This window comes from Lactuca serriola, chromosome 5, assembly GCF_051521515.1.
Source record: "Lactuca serriola cultivar US96UC23 chromosome 5, Lser_US96UC23_V15, whole genome shotgun sequence".
Lineage (NCBI taxonomy): Eukaryota > Viridiplantae > Streptophyta > Magnoliopsida > Asterales > Asteraceae > Lactuca > Lactuca serriola.
In genome coordinates, this window is record NC_136412.1 from 116533637 (window position 1) to 116553683 (window position 20047).

Below are 20047 nucleotides of genomic sequence, written 5' to 3' on the forward strand. Positions count from 1 at the left end.
CTCGCAACTGCCGACTGAATAGATAAACCCAAGCTGCTCCGATCACTGATACGATCTCCAACACTGGCCAACACCAAAACTCTAAACTCAAAACAAAAGCCAACAATTACCAAAATGCCCCTGAAAATCAACCGGTCAACCCTTGGTCAAAGTCAAAGTCAAAGTCAACCCCTGACTGACTCTACTCGCCGAGTCAACCCGATGACTCGCCGAGTCCCCATGCACAGAACTTCCCCAGTCCGCGACTCAACTCGTCGAGTCACCCCGAGACTCACCGAGTCCAACAACTCTGAGTCCTTTCACACTCGACTCACCGAGTCATCCCTTGACCCACCGATTCACAACTCAACCAGAAGAAAGGTTAGGACCTCACGACCAGACTCGCCGAGTCCAAGGCTATCTGCAACCAACTCGGCGAGTTGTTCTTCCAAATCGCCGAGTTCCTGCCCATATTCAACCAACTCGCCGAGTTGTTCTTCCAACTCGTCGAGTTCCAGCCTATCTTCAAGCAACTCGCTGAGTACACCCTTGTGACTCGCCGAGTACCCCTAGATCTGAAACCATACATAGGCTTTCCAAGCCATGCAGAAGCTCTAAACCATAGATCTACTCTTTTACAAGCCATCCATCACGTAAAGTGGCAAACTTTACATGGATCCAAAGAGATCTAGGCATTTTACACTCTAGGGCTAGGGTTTGGGACAAAAGAGCTTCACCAAACACTCAAGAATTGGGACTTTATGACATATAGGACCATCACAAGCTTAGATCTAAAGTAGCATCCTCACATCCAAGCTTCTATCTCAATTTAGATGTCATATCAACCACCACACATGAACCCATGAAGAAATTAGCTTAAGGAAATGGTTCCTTACCCCTGGAATGAGCCCAACCAACTGTAGATTCCTGATCTCCCCAAGCTTCCTGATACAAGCCTCCAATCTTCAAGCTTAAAGCACCAAAGATCCTTCTCCAAGCTCTAATTCACTCAACAATGGGGTCTCCTCACGAATTTAGGGCTTCCAGAACTCAAGGAAATGGTAAAGATGCTGGGGAGAAGATATGATGTTCTTTATGTAGGGCTCAACCCTCGAAATTAGGGTTTTCTCCACTCAGCACCAACTCGCCGAGTCCATCCATGCTACTCGCCGAGTTGGTCACTTAACACGCGACTAGAGTCGCGACCCTACTCGCCGAGTTGCCCTTTCCCATTTACACTTTTAGCCCTTCAACTCTATCTTGATATTCCGGGATGCTACATACCAAGTGATTTTCGTCTACCTCATCCAATGAGGTTCATGGGCTCCTATTCTTAACTTTCAATAAATTACCAAACAGCCCCTGCACTTTTAATTAATTCAATTAATCTCAAAATTAATTCCAATTAAATACTGATTAATTATTAATTAAATAATATGATTTCTAATTAATATATTATTTTCATAATACATTAATAAATCAATTATGTCAATTTATTAATCAAATAATAAATTCAACCTCTCTCTCCAAAAGTCATCATGTCGAGTTACTAGTTTTGAGGGCAACCCAAAAGGACTGTGCTAATATCAATTTAAGTATATACCAATTATAGTTATGGGCCTACACACCAAATCCAACACAAGGGTATAATCGTACGTTGTTAGTCTAGGCCTTCATGAGTTTTGGGTTCTTGTTTGGGAAGTTTTAGAGCGAGGGTGAGTTGATAAAAGCATATGACTTCTCGTCACCTTTTCGTTGATATATAGTTTTTTGGAAACGGACTTAGGATGAAAGAGTTAAGGCCAAATGAAGATTTAGAGTTTTGGAGGGTCATCTTGTATGCGGGGCATATTAGATGTATACGCGGGGCGTATCGAGAAGATTGGTCGCGGGTGGTCGATGAGTACGCCGAGCATACTAAGGGATACGCGGAGCTTACTCCCTTCAGCCATGAAAACCTAATTTTGGTCTTGACCCTATACAAACCTCATTTCCTTCATGGGACTTGTCTTTTATTAGCCTCTAAGCCTCCTAAACCCTAATAGCCGACCCTTAGCCTTTGTCTTCGAGCTTTTAAGCCATTGTGAAGAATCTTGGAGTTTTCTTGTGCACTTTGAAGAGTTTGGAGCTTATGGAAGAATCATCACATGGAAGGGAGCTTGTAGATCCAGAAGTTTCTCATCTTTTGCAATCTATTGATGTGACATCCAAGAATTTAGGTCAAAGTCTCTAAACGGTCAAGTTCACAATAAGTCTCTTGGTAAATTGACTCATTGATTTTTAGTGCATCTAATGTAATATAAATGAGTTATTTCAACTACTATAAGATACTAGACAGTATCTTACTTCCAATTGTGTAAATTGATAAACCAATCAAATAGCTCCAACTGCAACCATAAGAATGCGTCTGAAAAACTGAAATTTTATATTAAGCAATTTTGAATAATGCAAACACTCTAGTATCATAGTACACATTTCCCTGATTACGAAAATATAAAGAACGTCCAACACAGAGTTCATATGCAAAAGATACGACCGTTTTAAGAGTCTAAAACCAGTATAATACTGATTTTTTTAAATCGCTAAAACCGTTTCTATCCATTAAGGGGTCTGCACAAATCAAATGGAAATTCCAAAAGCATTTTTGGACTCAGGCTATAGCCTAATATTTAATTTCATATTTGAAATATTTTTAGTAAAAATATTTATAAAAGTTGAGAAATCAAGCGTTTTTTGATATATTAACTGTGAAACATTAAACTATTAATTTCGACATGATTTCTATGATTGGTTATGTGTTTTGGAAAAATATAAGAATCCAAGTCGGTTAAAGTGAATTTTAACAATCGAAATATCTTATAATTTTATATTCATGTGTATAGATCATAATTTATAATTAATTACAAGTGTTGTCACTATAACTTTTATAAAATATATATAACCTATAAAATAAGTAAATATACATTATATGTATATGAAATTGTTGCCAAAAGACCCAAACGTATACACACGGATATATAACAATTATGTATAACATTTAAGGATCGAGGCTTGGCATGTTTAGGGTCTTGGCACCTCCATTATATATATAAATGTCAATTTGTATGAATATACTCCATAGGTATATATCAAAGTAATAAAAGGTGTGTGTGTATATATATATATATATATATATATATATATATATATATATATATATATATATATATATATGAGAAATTAAATATCCTCCTACTTTTCTTCCTACATATCCTCCTACCCATTTGAAATGATGACAAATGTATTAAATTAATGATAATCTTATCCAAATATGACACGTGTCACCATTTTATATGGGTAGGAAGATAAGTAGGAAGAAAATGTAGGAGGATATTTAATTTATATATATATATATATATATATATATATATATATATATACACACGTATGTATGTATTGTTTTCTATGAGATAAATAAATATATACATGTATATAACATATATATACATCAATACATGCCCAATTTCAACCAAACATATACCCATTGAATCAACAGTACCAACAAATACATTATGTAAATTCATACACAAATACATATTTATTTAAATCAAATACACACACATTAAATACATTATATAATATATTAAAAATACAACTTATACCCTTTACACTTAAAATGACAGCACAATTTACTTCTAAATTATATTTTGTACAAATGAACAGGAAATACATCCTTGCATTTCACTATTCTTTTTCCCCACGCTTTTCTTCATCTGCATACACAGTTCATACACAACTATGAGGAAAACACTGTCTGTTATTACTTCTACTCATCAACTACCGATTCACAAACAATCAAACAACCATTATACTTTTGAACATAAAAATTGATCAGATTCAAAGAAAAATTAAGGAACTCTTCCTATTTCCTTTCTTTTTTTAATCCCCGTTTTCACCTCCTGTTGAACATCAAACCCAAAACACAACAAAAAACCATCTATACCTATTGATTAAACATTTACAGTCAAAAGAAGGGAAAGAAGAAGAGTAAGGGAGGTTGCCGGAGTAGACCCCCCCCCCCCCCCATCCAATTACCTTCAACCACGGAAACCCCCATTTGATTTCTTTTTTATACCCTGTCAAACGATGCAACCCAAACACCCCAATGATTTCTATCAAACAATAAAAAAAGAGGAAAAGAAAGAACTCAGGACTGCTGAAGCAAACCCGTCCGTTACCTATAGTCGCCTGAGGGAGGAAGTCTGTCCCCATCTTGCTCATCGAGCACCACACCCGAACCCTATCTGCTTCCATTTTCCTCTTCTTTTCTCGACAAATCTGCGAGCCCCTGCATCAATTTTCTACTTCCTTGTGTTCCTTCCCTCTTAGCCTGACCAAATGAAGACAAAGAATCTTTCCCAACGATTGCGGCTTGCCTAGTCAGCCATCGTCGAACCCCTCACCCCTTCTCGCGATTTGCCAGCCACCACCGACCCATCTACTCACGATGTCACCAATCGATCCTCCTTCTTCGCACCTAGAAGCTGGAAGGTCTTATCTCCGTTGCTTCAACCACCTTCCCATCTGGCCTCATTGAACCCCCAAAGACCATATTGGCTTGCGAGCCAATAGACGAACTTTAGTGCCTTCCTTCATCATCTACTTCTGTTTGTCTTCGTCCTTTCGATCAGACAAGAAACTGAAGACCAAAGCTTCGCTGCCTCCCCTGTTCGGCCTCGTCAAACGCCGGAGACTCCTTCCTCTTCGGCATCAACGACCACCAACGATGCTCCCTTTTCCTGAAACTGATCATCAATCGTCGGACCGATGCTACTGCCTTCATGTTTCCTTTTGGCGCATTCGCTCATCCCTCTGATATCACCCGATCAAAACAAGAAACGGGATAAAAGCCCTAAGACCGGAGGGTGTGGGTGGGAAACTTTCCTCACTTTTTGTGGGCCACAACACCCTTTCCTTCACTTTCCTTTCCCTCACCTAAACCTAAGGAATGAGTGGGAAGCTTCCCTCACTATTTTGTTTTTGTTTTTTTTTTAAGTAAAATTAATTATTTTTTATGATTTATAACTTTTAAATTAATAATAAACATAAAATTTATTAAAAAATAAAAAGAATTTCATTAATTAAAATAAAAATTACATTAAACCTAATATTTAAATAAGTAGAAAATTAAAAAAAACATACAAACAAAAAATCAAACAAACCACAACATAGAAAACATAATTAATAATCTAATTAAAAAAAAAAACAAAATACATCACTCGGAATCATCGTCCTCGTCATCGACCGCGTCGTCTTCATCATTCTCCTGAACGTCACTCTCGTCATCAGAATCTTCGCTCTCGACGAACATATCAGAATCCTCGTCTGATTCGTCAAACAAATCACCGTGACAATACTCTATCGGCGATTGAATATGAGCACTATAAATGTGTTCCACCAAATCAGCACGAAAGGCGTGATGAATGTCGCGATTGTGTACTTCTCTTCTATTTGCCATATACTCTTGTGTACCAACGGTTATTCCTTCGACATTTAGCAAAACTTCATTTTCGTTGTACCGTCATATCGCTCTTCCTTCGTCTTTAAGAATCATATTATGCAATATGATACATGGATACATTACGTGTTGCAGCCTTTTCACTTCATATGACCTTGCCCCGACTGCTAGTACTTGCCAACGTCTCTTAAGAACACCAAATGTTCGCTCCACATCCTTCTTAGCTGACTCTTGCGCCTTTTTAAACTTTTTTCTTTTCGGGTCGTTAGGACATGTAAACGATTTCACAAAAACAGACAATGGAGGATATATATACCATCAGAAAGATAGTATCCATGCTTATATGCTACCCCATTTGCTTGAAAAGGTACATCGTGCGACTTTCCAAGGTAGATATCGTTGAATATCGGCGACTGATCTAGCACATTGTTGTCATTGTTTGCACCAGCTGGACCAAAGAATGCATGCCATATCCAAAGATCATGTGATGCGATAGCCTCTAGAACGATCGTCGGATCTTTGTGGCCGCCTCTCATGTACTAACCACACCATGCATTGGGGCATAATGACCAGGTCCAATGCATGTAATTGATACTACCAAGCATTCTAGGGAATCCATGTTTGCCTTCATACACCGTGTACAATTGGTGAATATCGTTCATAGTTGGTTTGCGCAAATATCGTTGTCCATAAACCAAATAGATTGTTTTGCAGAACTTGTACACATACTCCCGCACGATACGCTCTGACATCCTAAAATACTCATTCCATCTGTCTGCGCTCATGTCGTATGCTAACTGACGAATTGCAGTCGTGCGTTTTTGAATTGGAGAGAAACCTTTTATCTGTCTCGCATCCATTTTCCATTGGAAATATGGAAAGTGGTCTTCCAAATCGCCATCAATACGTAAGAATAGTTCCTTCCTCATCCGGAACCGACATCGAAACTTTACAACATAAATGACGTCATCTGCAAAGTAATCTTCTATAAGACGATCGTGTTCGGCTTTGCGATTTCTACGCAACCGCGACTTTCTTGGTTTAGATCGTGCACGTGATGTTTCACCTAGTCGATTTTGAAAGTATGCAACCGTTTTCGCCATGACGGAACCGATAAATTTAGTATCTTGTAGAGCCGTCGAATCGGATGATGAAGATGATGACATTTTGATTAATATTTTTTGGTGAGAGTAAGAAGGTATGAGTTAAAAAATGGTTGGATGTTGTGGTATTTATAGTGTGATAATAGAGAAAAAAGGGTAGGGTAGGTAAGATAAAGTGAGGGGGTTGGGTTGAGGGTATATTTATTTATATAAATTAAAAAAATAAGGGAAAATAGACTTTTTATGTAAGACAAGGACCAAGCGTGTAACAAAAACAAACAGTAGGGACCTTCCGAGTTAGAACCATATGTTAGGGACCAAACGCATAAGTTACCCTAAACCATAGGGACCATTCGTGTAATTTACCCTTATGTATATGAAATGTTGCAATTATTTGCGAAACGACAACCAAAGATTCCGTCAAGTTTATTAACGGCGTAATAGCGAAACAAATTAACCATGTGTGTGTGGTTAGGCAGGGGCAAAGCAAGGTAAACTTTTACACCGTACGTAACTGCTGAATGCGTATGCGATGCCATCCGGACCGTTGGATGCTAAATCAACGGCCCTAGATGGCTTCCCTCCTCTGTTCCGAGTGCGATCGATAAACCTGAACATGGAGACTGCTATAAAAAAGGGTTCCAAATGAGAGAGAAAAAACATGTCGTATTCATAACAACACCCTCTTCCTCTTCTTCTTCTTCTCTCTGGGGAGTTTTTCCTTCACTATTTGTTTCGTAAATCGGAAATTGTACACAAATTTCCATTGGGATTTCGGTGAGTGAAATGTTGAAGTTGTTGCATTTCTTTTCTTTTTTGTTTAATTCGAAAGATCCGCAGCTCAACTAGATTGTATAATTTCAGATTGGAGATTGGTTTGGTGTGTTTTAGTTAATAACAAAGCTCATTTCATGAATTTTCGTAGATGCAATTGATCCTGTTAATGAATTTTATTTTATTTTCGTATGATTTTGTTTTGAATTCTCACAAGATTATGGATGGTTGAAATTTCAGAAGGATTCGAATTAAGACTTTAGAGATCAACAAACTTGACATCGATTCTATAATTCGATATTTCTAGGTATTAATCGGAAGATTTATCTGATTTTTCCTTGATTTTTTGATTTGCAGATAGATTATATGAGCAAAGGATTTTTTAAAGTGGATGCAGCTTTGAGCTGCGTGTTTATTTTCTTGAGCTTTTTACTCTTCTGGATTTGAAATCGAGAGGAGAATCGGAGATATTGCAAGTCTGGAGGTTTGTGTTACAGAAATTTCACATTGTTTTCTGTCGATGATTCTCTTGTTCGATGAATCAATGGTGATGTTTCTTGAAATTGATAGGTTGATTCGAGAAAAATCTGATCTCAAGATCGAATTTGAAGATGTTCTTAGCTGTGAAATGCTCATCATAGCCTTAAATCTCTGAGAATTGCTTGCGGTGTCTAAAACCGTTAAATCCAATCCAAGTCTCTGAAGATGGAGAACAAAGTAAATATCAAGTTACTCGTTCTGATTTTTTTGCTATTCTCTCCGATCACAATTTCTGCTGACGAATCCTTTATTGCTGTGCACTTCTTTTTTGCAGTTTCTGGGTTCTACTTTTTGTTGATTTCTAATTTTTGAGATACAAGAGAGGCACCGCAAATTAAAGCTTTAAAGGTAATTCTAATCAACACCAACATAAAGCCTTTCATCGTCGAATTTCCTTCAGGGATCTCATTTTTTGTCACAATTCAGAATTTAATGTCCTAATCCTTCAACTCTTTATTGGGATTTGATTCATCCATTTCCCAAGTATTTACGTTTCAAACCAAAGGAACTGAATTCAGAGTGTATCATTCTTTGATCTCATCGACTCTTTCTTCTTGTTCTTCCGAAATTAAAAGGAATTCGGAGATTTTGACACTTCAAATCCCCAATGATTTGTTGAATCAAAAAAAGTTTTCCATTGTGAAATTCAATTTAGCAGAAACCTAGATCTTCATACAGACACCCCGTTTTAAGAACACAAAAATACTTTTATCTGTCAATTGTGAATTGCGATCGACGGTTGGATCAAAATTTGGTAAATTTCTTCATCCAAATTTGAAAACTCAGTCTCATCATTTTCCTTTCGATTGTCTAACTTTGTCTAACTATGGTTACGGGAAAAAGTGTGGAAGTGGTTAAAAGTAAGCTAACCATGGTTAGTTAATTGGTAACGTAACAGGTGTGTATTATTTATTAATAAAGGGAAAAATGGAGAAGAATAACTCAAATAGCAGAGACAGATCTCAGGCTTCTACTAATAACAACACCACAACGACGTCGTCCTCGGCTTCAGACTTCGTATTGCAGTGGGGGAATCGGAAACGATTGCGTTGTATGAAGGTTCAACAGCAACAACAAACAAAGGACAAAGAATCGGCGGCTTCCGGTACACCGCCGGTGGGTCAACGATCCATCACAGCCCGAGTTGATCGGCGTGTTGTTAGGTCACCAAATCATCAAAACAAGGAAACCGTTACTACTAACGCCGTTAGTAACGGGAACGGTTACATTAATCTCCGGCAACGATCCTCTTCACCGGCGCATCGGGTTCTCAGGTAATTTTTACATTTGTATTGTGCACGTATCTAATTCAATAATCTGCATAATTCAAGGGAAGGCATGTTATTTATTTTATATTTATATGAAATTTAATTCTTGATGAATGTATGATAAAACAAAATTGAATCTAACCCTCTAACGTTGAGGGTCAAAATTCTTTTTTTCTTTCCTGATAAAATATTTCACAATGTTTTCATTAATTTCAAATATCTTTTCCTCTTGGTTTATCAAAAAAAATTCCCAATCAATTTTTTTTTAATATTTTGCGTATTGTAAGTAATTGATGGCCGAACAATATTTGATAATTGAAAATATTGAATTTCATAATATATTTATATTTATATAAAAGTAGCACCCACCTTAATAACTAATATCAAATAATTTTGTTTGCACTGGTAGTGAAGTTAGATTAGGTGTACATACTGTAACCATTAAATTAGCTTACCAGAATATATTTCAATGTATAGAATATTCAATTACTACAAGAAAATATTTACTTTATGTTTTTGTGGAAAAGAAAATCTAAAAAAAATCATGGGATTTGCTTTTTACGTGTCAATTTAGACGTTACTTCACCTCGATAGCGATGCCGGTTTTTAAAATATGTATCGTAAATTTAGCAGTAATGCCGGTAGTGTCTTTTCTTTTGGTTAAAGCTGAAAAATTGAGAAAGTTTTACAAATATTTATAGTTTTATCGAATAAAATAAGATTAATAGATTTATTGATCAAATGAATCTTTATACATCATACTGTTTGCAAACAAACATATATATATATATATATATTTGAAAGACCTACGATTTTTAAACAAAGAGAAGTTTTTATCAAAAGAAACCACGGTTGTTTAGAACAAAAACTATATCTTAATTATTTATTTAATGAAAAAATTAATTCTTTCAATAGTTTTTTTTTCCTGGATTTGGTATAAAGGATACTTTTTTTATATATTCTTTTTAATTCTTGTTATATGAGTCTTCTAATTTTTTAGGTCTATAAATTTAAAACTCCGGCTGTGAAATATATGAAAAAAAATGGTATTTTGTTTGTCAATTGTGAAAGTGGATGGGGGTCTGTGTGGGAGCATGACGGAAGTAAGAGGGCACAATGTGAATGGGTCGCCAAACTATTTCTTTCTTTTCCTTTAATATATATATATATATATATATATATATATATATATATATATATATATATATATAACTTTATTATTATTATTATTATTATTATTATTATTATTATTATTATTTATGTATTTATCCTTTATCGGCAAGTTTAATTTTGACCTAAAAGTTTTAAGTTTGTTATAAAAATAGTTTTTTTGTTTGTAAAGGTTGAATGCCTAACGCATGCACACCGATAAGTTTGTTTTGTTTGTATAAAGCTTCTATTTAATTGTTCTCAAAGATATTTTAATTTATTCTCTAACATATAATATTATTCTTACAGTTGATTGTATTTTATTTGAAAATTCAGACATGTTCTTTCCATTCAAAAGGAATAAACTTTTTCTTACTAGTCATATTATTTTATCCACTAGAGTAGTTCAATTCATACAAATTTATTTATTTTTCCCAAAAGTCATTACATAAATTAAATGATATTGATTTATATATACTTTTTTCAGATTATATGTATTGTTGGTTTATTTTGGATATTTAACCAATAATTATCTTTTAATTATCAAAATAATTATCTTTTACTTATCAAATTGATTGTGGCATGTTCTTTTATCCCGGATCTTGACCCGTCTTCCGGCATCCTTCCTTTTTACATTTATAGATTGTAGTACAATAATTCTTTTTTACTTTCCTTGCGGTTTTGACATAACATCTAAATATTTTAAGAAATTTGTCTATACTTTCATCAACTGTATTTTACAACTTTGATTCATACATATTTTAAAATATATTTTCTGAAATTAATACACAACGTTCTTTTTTCAATTAAGGTTTAATTGTTCTTCTATATTTTTTCTACAATTTTCTATACATTGTTTTAGGACTTTGTTTTTTCTAATTAATTTTTATAAAAAAAAATAGTTTTTTATATAATTAATATGTGTATAACAGTTTTATACTTTTGTTTGGCTTTTTTATATTATGTTTTTTAAAAAAAATTGTTTTAGCAGAAAGGAGTGATTATTATAGGGTGTGATTTTACATTAAATTGGCTTGGCTTTACCGCTTTACACATGGACGATGGTCCCTTTTTGCAAATATGACTGTGTGAGGGAGGAGAAAACAGCAATCAGGAGAAGTTATCCATCCAACCACGTGTGTCGCAACCCATCTCCACTCTCCCAATCATCACCTAATTTTCCACCCTCCGATCCCACTCATCAACGGCTCCCCACTCATTCTACTGACAACACCTTTAAGATTCTAACACGTGTCCTTTTAGAAAACAAGACAACCCATATGATCCTACGGCTTCAACTTGCCAAAAAAACAACGCCACCTTTTTCTTTCTTCTTTTTCAATACTATCTTATTATTATTATTATTTGTATCCATTATTCTTTCTTCCCTGCGCCGCAGCGCATGTTATCAAAGATCTCTCTCTCCAACCATGGCAGAAAAAAAAAACAGAAAAGAATAAATATAATATCAAAATTAAAAAAAAACAACCCCCTCTTTTTAAGGCCTGACCCATAAATCAAACGTTCAAACACCTCCACTCATCTTTTTCCCATAACAACCCTCCGATTTCCTCGATTTTCTTCGCTGATCCACGACATCTACAGGGTATTCTTGTAATTTACACCTTTTCTTGTCTTTGTGTTGTTTTTTTTTTTTTTAAATTAATATAACAATATTACTTTTTGAAATGTATAATTTATAAAAGTTGTGAATAAACGTGATTTGTTTTTTAAAAACAAATTGTAGGAATTCTGAGAGTTCAATTGGTATGAAGGGACAGGGCAACGGCGGTAGGGGGGTTTGTTCACCGGATAGAGGAGGGGGTGTGCAGGATAAGAGAAGTACACATAACACAAACGCCAACGCCAACCACCACCATAATGGGAAGAACAATAATAACGGCGGTGGTAGTGGTGGTGGTGGATCGGGGTCGTCGGAGACGGCACTTGATATGAAGAAAGGAGGGACATCGCCAGGGAGTGAGGCGGTTCCGATTGTCTGGCCCCCAAAATTTGTGATCGGATTGACGAATAAGGAGAAAGAAGAAGATTTCTTGGCGATTAAAGGCTCTAAACTTCCTCAGAGACCCAAGAAACGGGCCAAGTTCATCCAACGCACCATCAACGTATGCCTCTCTCTCTCTCTCTAAACTCCCTTTCTCTTTTTTTCATTTCTTTAAATCTTTTAATAATAATTAAAAAAATACTAGTATGATAATTATTACTTTTGACAACGATTTGCATATAAAAATCATAAATTGTTGACCAACTTCATTGTTTGTGATCACAATTTGTGTCATTGCATTTGCATCTCTTATATATATATATATATATATATATATATATATATATATATATATATATATATATATATATATATATATATATATATATATATATATAAAAGAATTGTGTAAATTTAAGGGAATCGAACTATATTTCTATATTAAAAGTTAATTATTATCACGTAAGAAAAGTAATAAATGAAAAAAAATAAAAAAGGTTAATGTGTAAAAAGTAAGATGATGATGACATTGGACCAATCCAAAGTCCACACAATTACAAGACGATGACCGTTTTTTTTTTTTTTTTTTTTTTTTTTTTTTTTTTTTTTTTTTTTTGTGTGTGCGCTTGAATAGTTGGTAAGTCCCGGTGGATGGCTGTGCGATCTCACCCTGGAACGTTACGAAGTGAGAGAGAAAAAGATTACAAAGAAGGTATATAGCATTTACTGCGTTCATGTCAAACCATTCGACATTATTATTTAAAAGGAACGATAAACCATATATATATATATATATATATATATATATATATATATATATATATATATATATATATATATATATATAAACCCTTAAAAAAACCCTAAAAATCATAAAAATACATAAAAAAAATAGTTAAGAGATCACAAATCTTTTTTTTGACTTTATATTCTTAAAAATCGTAACTTTTTATATAATTTTGCTGAATTTTTTTTTGAAAAAGAAAACCAAAAATTAAATAAAATTAAAATTAAAAAAAATGATTTTTTATTTTTTCTTCAGCGAATTTATAAAAAAAGATGCGGTTTTTAAGAATATAAAGTCAAAAGAAAAAAAGATTTGTGATCTCTAAGTATTTTTTTTTATGTATTTTTATGATTTTTAGAGTTTATATATATATATATATATATATATATATATATATATATATATATATATATATACTCTAATAAATGAAAATGACTTTGCCAGATGTCCTTCTCTCATAAGATTAGCCACATGTCATTTTGTCATAATTTGAAATATATTTATTTTCCACTTGTCATTATTTTAATTTTCATTTTTCAATATATCATTAATTTACTTTCCATAAATTAAACCTACCATAATGACTATTAATTTTTAAATTTTAAAATTTAAATTTTAAATTTTAAATTTAATTCCAAATAAATTTACAGTTTAAACCTTTATGTTTAATATTTTCTTATAAATAACCCATTTAATACACACTAAACTCATAATTTTAATTAATTTATTCTTTGCATGTTTTTTTCTCATAATTTTCACTTATTTCAATTTCAAATTCAAATAAAATTTTTATTTAATCAATCGTACTTAACATTTTGTTTTAATCAACCCGTATATTATACGGGTCTTACAACTAGTAACCTAATAAATGAAAATCAATTTTGCCAAATGTCATGTTCTCATTGAATTTGACACATGTCATTTTCTAAGAGTTTTTGAATTATTTCATTTCCACTTGTTATTTTCTTAAATTTTTCATTTTTCTTAAATTTAAAATCCACATTTTAATGAGATTTATATATGTAAAGTAGATCATTCTATAAAATTTTATAATAAATGCTCTACAACCTTTATTACTTACTTAATTTATTATATTCTTTGTATTTATGTAAAATTATTACTTCAAAAAATATGTAATACTTATAATTTTATATTAAAGATTTTTTATGAACCCGTGTAATACACGGGTCTCACACCTAGTATATATATATATATATATATATATATATATATATATATATATATATATATATATTGTGAAAAGAACAAGGAAGAAAAGTGTTTGATGGTTTATATTGGATTTGGAGGAACAGAGACCGAGAGGACTAAAGGCGATGGGGAGTATGACTATGGAGTCGGAGTCTGAATAAAGAAGCGGTGAAATGGTGTATTTACAAGTGGTTTGATTAAGTAAAATATTCCACATCCATTTGTTTGTTTTAGCCAGGGCAGGTGAGACTGAGAGAATAGGAGGAGAAACATTGAGCTTGTATTTAGTATTTTCATCAATTTTCTCCTTGAGGTAATCCTTTATTTTATTATCCCCAAAGGAAACAAATGTGTTAATCGATCCCATCTTATATTAAAAAAAAACAAACAAATCATACCAAACGTATTTATGCTCGCAAACTCATTACGTAATAATATCAATTTTTTTATTAGTTTACGTTTTAATCTCAAATTAAATTTTACTTACAAAAAATGACAGATTACCGGCTAAAACTTCGGAATAACCCTTCGTGACTAGTTTTACGGATTTAGCCAATATCTCGTCATTTTTAATTAATATATCAAAATTTGGTACTTTTCTGAAGACTGTGATTTTTACTCAAGTTGACCATACTTCATCTAAAGAAACGAGGAATGGTATAAACGCCAACATATTTCCTTAGTTGTTCTTTTATATCAATATCCAACAGAATACCAACGACAATTTTGATATTTCTTATGGTTTGAGATTTGAAATTGCATCTTTTGCTTCCTAAGTTTTGATATTTCATTCTTTGTAAGAATCTCCATGGGTAAGGCAAAATATTCGACCAACATCGGTAGGTTTGATATTTATTATGGTTTGAAATTTGAAATTGCGTCTTTTGCTTCCTAAGTTTTGATATTTTGTTCTTTGTAAGAATTTCCATGGGTAATGCAAAATATATGACCAACATCGGTGGGTTTGATATTTCTTATGGTTTGAAATTTGAAATTGTATCTTTTACTTCCTAAGTTTTGATATTTCGTTCTATGTAAGAATCTCCATGCGTCAGGAAAAATATATGACCAACATCGGTGGGTTTGAAAGAGCCTTGGTTATTTTTCATTGGTGCTCTCACTATACACTTGAAAAGAAGCCAAGTCAAAACTTCGACACGAGTAGGGTTCATGATGGGTTTTCCATATTTTGCGGTCATTGCTTTGACTTTCAGTTTGAGGTCGTTTATCTTTGAGTTGGGGGGAACATGAAACTTCTTGTGACACAATCATCCGATCTCTCAAGGTTTAATCTCATAGAATTTACGTTCATGTGTTGAAAATGAATAAACTCGGGGTTTATGGAGAACTCATGCTTCTCCACTCTTGAGCAAAATTGTGTTATTTTATCCAAAATTTGTGTATCCCGAATATATGAAAAGCAATATACATAAAAAAAGTCTTTTCTTCTTTTGAGGTCCTCAATCGTTGCAAAATATGATAATTATTATTAAAGAACCAATTAATAATCATCATTAAAAATACTTTGGCCTTGTTATGTTTGATGTTGTTCATCTTATTTTTATATTAAAGAATCAATTAATAATCATTATTAAAAAGTCCTTTGAATGATATTAATTAAATTAGGGAGTTTCAAAGGCATAATAATCAAGGAAAATGTTTCATATATATATATATATATATATATATATATATATATATATATATATATATATATATATATATATATATATATATATATACATACTAGGTGAATTTATGCGTGTTACGCAGAAACACCTATATAGTTGAAATCTTTACAAATATGTGTTTTTTGAAATATAACAATAATGTTGTTTTTAAACTTGATATATACATCTATTATAACTGCATAATCTTAATCGTTTGAATGACCATTACCTGCGTGTTACTCATTAAAAAAAATTAAATATAATATATGGTTTAATGTTAGTTATAGATGTTAATCTTAATGAATTTTTAAAATTTATTTTTTTTACGTTTTAATTTATATCATTGAAATTATTTGAAAATCAAACATTGTTTTTCGTATTTAAAGGTAACAATATAATCATTTATATACAGTTATTTTTAACTATTGTTATTGTAAGTTATTTTAAGCTACTTATTTGAAAACTTTTAATGATTATAAAAATATCTTTAGGAAATATTTTAGTAAAAAATTGAGATTACGATTAGTTTTTTCATTTAGCATTATAATTTATCACTTTTAATTATTCACAAAATATTCTTTGGGTTTTCTAAGTGACACTAAAATTTATATTTAAGTTGATCATGTAATGTTTTAAATTAACAATTTAAGTATTTTATCCAAACTGTTCAAAAGTTGTAGCTTTTAAAGAAAAAATGTATGAGAGTTTTATCCAATGTGGTTATATATGTTTTTTTTAATATAACAATAACGTTGTTCTTAAATTTAATATAATAATTCGTATACTATATTGATTATTTTTAATTATATTGATATATACTAGTTTATAACCTGTGAGAACCACGATTATAAAATTAATTAAACTTTCATATTGAAAAATCAAAATTATTAATTAATTATTTTAAATAAATTATTACTTAAGACAAAAAAATTTAGTTATATAAAATTATAATCGTTGATTTAAATAAATATATTAAGTTATATCACCTTATAATTTGTATTAATTTTATTTTATTTGTTAATCTAATGTTATTAATTTAGTATAATTATAGTGAAAAAATTTAAAAATTGAAATTTAAAATGGAAAATCAATTATTAATTTAATATAATTATAGTGAGAAATTTAAAATTTGAAATTTGAAATTGATAATTAATAAGTTGACAAGTGGCATTAAAGGTGACATATAATATTAATGAGGAGTTTTAATAGTATGACACTTGTCAATAGAAAAATAAACATATTCATTTGTTATAATAGGGATATATATATATATATATATATATATATATATATATATATATATATATATATTATAACTGCATAATCTTAATCGTTTATGTGACTTCTATCCGCAAGTTAGATATTAATAAAATTAAATATAATATATGGTTTAATTTTATTTATAGTTGTTGTTATTGTTAATTAATTTTTTTTAATTTATAATGTTTTAATTTCTATCATTATAATTATTTAAAATATCAAACATTGTTTTTTGATTTTAAAGGTCACAATATAACCATTTATACAAAGTTATTTTTAATTATTGTTATTGTAAGTTATTTTAAGTTACTTATTTGAAAACTTTTAACGATTATAAAAATATCTTTAGGAAATGTTTTAGTTAAACTGAGATTACAATTTAGTTTTTGCATTTATCAATACAACTTATCACTTTTAACTATTTATAGAATATTCTTTGGTTTTTTATGTGGAACTGAAATTTATATTTAAGTTGACACTGTAATATTATATTTAAAGTAACAGATTAAGTATTTTGTCCAAATTGTTCAAAAGTTGTAGCTTTAAACTGATAATGGTTTACATGCAATAACATTGTAAATCTAATAAATTAAGTATAATATGTTAAAAGTTAAAGACATAACTTTATAAGCAGAAGTAAATATATTATTTTAAAATTGAAATATAGTTTATTTATGATTACAGTTTAGGTTTAATATTTATTTAATCTTATTAACCAACTTATAATCATTATTAGAAAGACTCTACAATTGATCATTTTAACTATTTACAAAATATTTTTTGGGATGTTTAATTTAAACTAAAATTTATATTTAAGTTGACCCTGTAATGTTATATTTAAATTAATAATTTAAGTATTTTATAAAAATTGTTCAAAAGTTGTATTTTTAAAATGATAATGGTTTGCATTCAAAAATATATTAAAACTAATAAATTAAGTATAATATGTTAAAAGTTAAAAAACATAACTTAATAAGTAGAAGTAAAGATATTATTTTAATATTGAAATTTAGTTTATATATGATTACACTTTAGGTTTGATATTTATTTAACCTTATTAACTAACTTCTAATTATTATTAGAAAGAAATTGAAAAGTCATTCGAGTTTCAAATGAATGTGGTGAAAGGAAAAATGCATGAGAGTTTCAAATGAATGTGAATTTTATTAAATATAACAATAACGCTGTTATTAAATATGATATAATAATTCGTATACTAAATTGATATAATTTATTGATTATTTTGAATCATATGATAATATATACATCTATTATAAGTGCATAATCTCAACCGTTTGAATGACTTCTACCCGTGAGTTACTCATGAATAAAAATAAATATAATATATGGTTTGATGTTATTTATAGTTGTCTTTATTGTTAACTAATTTTTAAAATTTATTTGCTTAACGTTTTAATTTCTATCATTATAACTATTTAAAACATTAAACATTGTTTTTTGATTTTCAAAGTAACAATATAATCATTTATATAGATTTATTTTTAACTATTTTTATTATAAGTTATTTTAAGCTACTTATTTGAAAACTTTTAACGATTATAAAAATATATATTTAGGAAATATTTTAGTTAAATTGAGATTATAATTTAGTTTTTGCATTTAGCACTATAATTTATCACTTTTAACTATTCACAAAATATTCATTGAGTTTTTTAAGTGGAACTGAAATTTATATTTAAGTTGACAATATTCATTGAGTTATATTTAAATTAATAATTTTAAGTATTTTGTCTAAATTGTTCAAAAGTTGTAGCTTTAAACTGATAATAGATTACATACAAGTTATTAAATCTAATAAATTAAGTATAATATATTAAAAGTTAAAGATATAACTTTATAAGTATAAGTAAAGATATTATTTTAATATTGAAATTTAGTTTATTTATAATTACACTTTAAGTTTGATATATTCATTTAACCTTATTAACCAACATTTAATCATTATTAGAAAGACACTACAATTTATCACTTTTATCTATTTTCAAAATATTATTTGGGTTGTTTAAATTAAACTAAAATTTATATTTAAGTTGATCGTGAAATGCAATATTTAAATTTATAATTTAAGTATTTTATACAAATTGTTCAAAAGTTGTAGCTTTGAAATGATAAAGGTTTACATCCAACAATATATTAAAACTAATAAATTAAGTATAATATGTTAAAAATTAAATAACATAACTTTATAAGTAGAAGTAAATATATTTCTTTTAATATTGAAATTTAGTTTATATATGATTACACTTTACGTTTGATATTTATTTAATCTTATTAACCAACTTATAATCATTATTAGAAAGAAACTGAAATATCGTGGGAGTTTCAAATGAATGTGGTGAAAGGAAAAATGTATGGGAGTTTTAAATGAATGTGGTGAAAGGAAAAATGTTTCATTTATAAGTATATAGATAGTATAGTTGAAATATTTACAAATATATGTTTTTTTTTTAAATATAACAATAACGTTGTTGTTAAATTTGATATAATAATTCGTATACTAAATTTATATAACATATTGATTATTTTGAATTATATGATTTTATATATATATATATATATATATATATATATATATATATATATATATCTATTATAACTGTATAATGTCAACCGTTTATTTTCTTAAAGTTAAATATAATATATATGCTTAATGTTATTTATAGTTTTTGTTATTGTTAAATAATTTTTTAAAATTTATTTTCTTAACGTTTTAATTTCTATCATTATTATTATTTAAAACATCATATATTGTTTTTTGATTTTAAAGGTAACAATATAATCATTT

At 30.0% G+C, this 20047-nt stretch overlaps 2 protein-coding genes across 4 annotated transcripts; one reads left to right on the forward strand and one right to left on the reverse strand.

Moving 5' to 3' along the window:
* Positions 1-6015: 6015 nt before the first annotated feature.
* Positions 6016-6642, reverse strand: LOC145049758 (uncharacterized). The gene has a single exon (XM_078998120.1). It carries the CDS (start codon positions 6640-6642, stop codon positions 6016-6018), a length of 627 nt encoding a protein of 208 aa, XP_078854246.1.
* A 551-nt stretch (positions 6643-7193) lies between these two features.
* On the forward strand, positions 7194-14717 carry LOC145052875 (uncharacterized). 3 transcript variants are annotated; one of them, XM_079000790.1, is made up of 8 exons: positions 7194-7356; positions 7711-7837; positions 7924-8070; positions 8168-8241; positions 8792-9167; positions 12058-12436; positions 12950-13027; positions 14416-14717. In XM_079000790.1, the coding sequence occupies exons 5-8, from the start codon at positions 8821-8823 to the stop codon at positions 14470-14472; spliced, it is 861 nt and encodes a 286-aa protein (XP_078856916.1). In that variant the 5' UTR covers positions 7194-7356; positions 7711-7837; positions 7924-8070; positions 8168-8241; positions 8792-8820; the 3' UTR covers positions 14473-14717. The 3 variants fall into 3 exon arrangements, with proteins under 3 accessions (XP_078856916.1, XP_078856918.1, XP_078856917.1); XM_079000792.1 differs by having other exon boundaries at positions 8815-9167; XM_079000791.1 differs by having other exon boundaries at positions 7231-7356; positions 7594-7837.
* The last annotated feature ends 5330 nt before the right edge of the window (positions 14718-20047 follow it).

What these genes read in the sequence shown, in the direction of transcription:
- LOC145049758 (XM_078998120.1), bottom strand. Translation starts at nt 6,642, where the DNA reads ATGTCATCATCTTCATCATCCGATTCGACGGCTCTACAAGATACTAAA.
- LOC145052875 (XM_079000790.1), top strand. Translation starts at nt 8,821, where the DNA reads ATGGAGAAGAATAACTCAAATAGCAGAGACAGATCTCAGGCTTCTACT. An exon ending in CCGGCGCATCGGGTTCTCAG is followed by an intron (nt 9,168 to 12,057) that starts GTAATTTTTACA and finishes AACAAATTGTAG; the next exon opens with GAATTCTGAGAGTTCAATTG. An exon ending in TCATCCAACGCACCATCAAC is followed by an intron (nt 12,437 to 12,949) that starts GTATGCCTCTCT and finishes GCGCTTGAATAG; the next exon opens with TTGGTAAGTCCCGGTGGATG.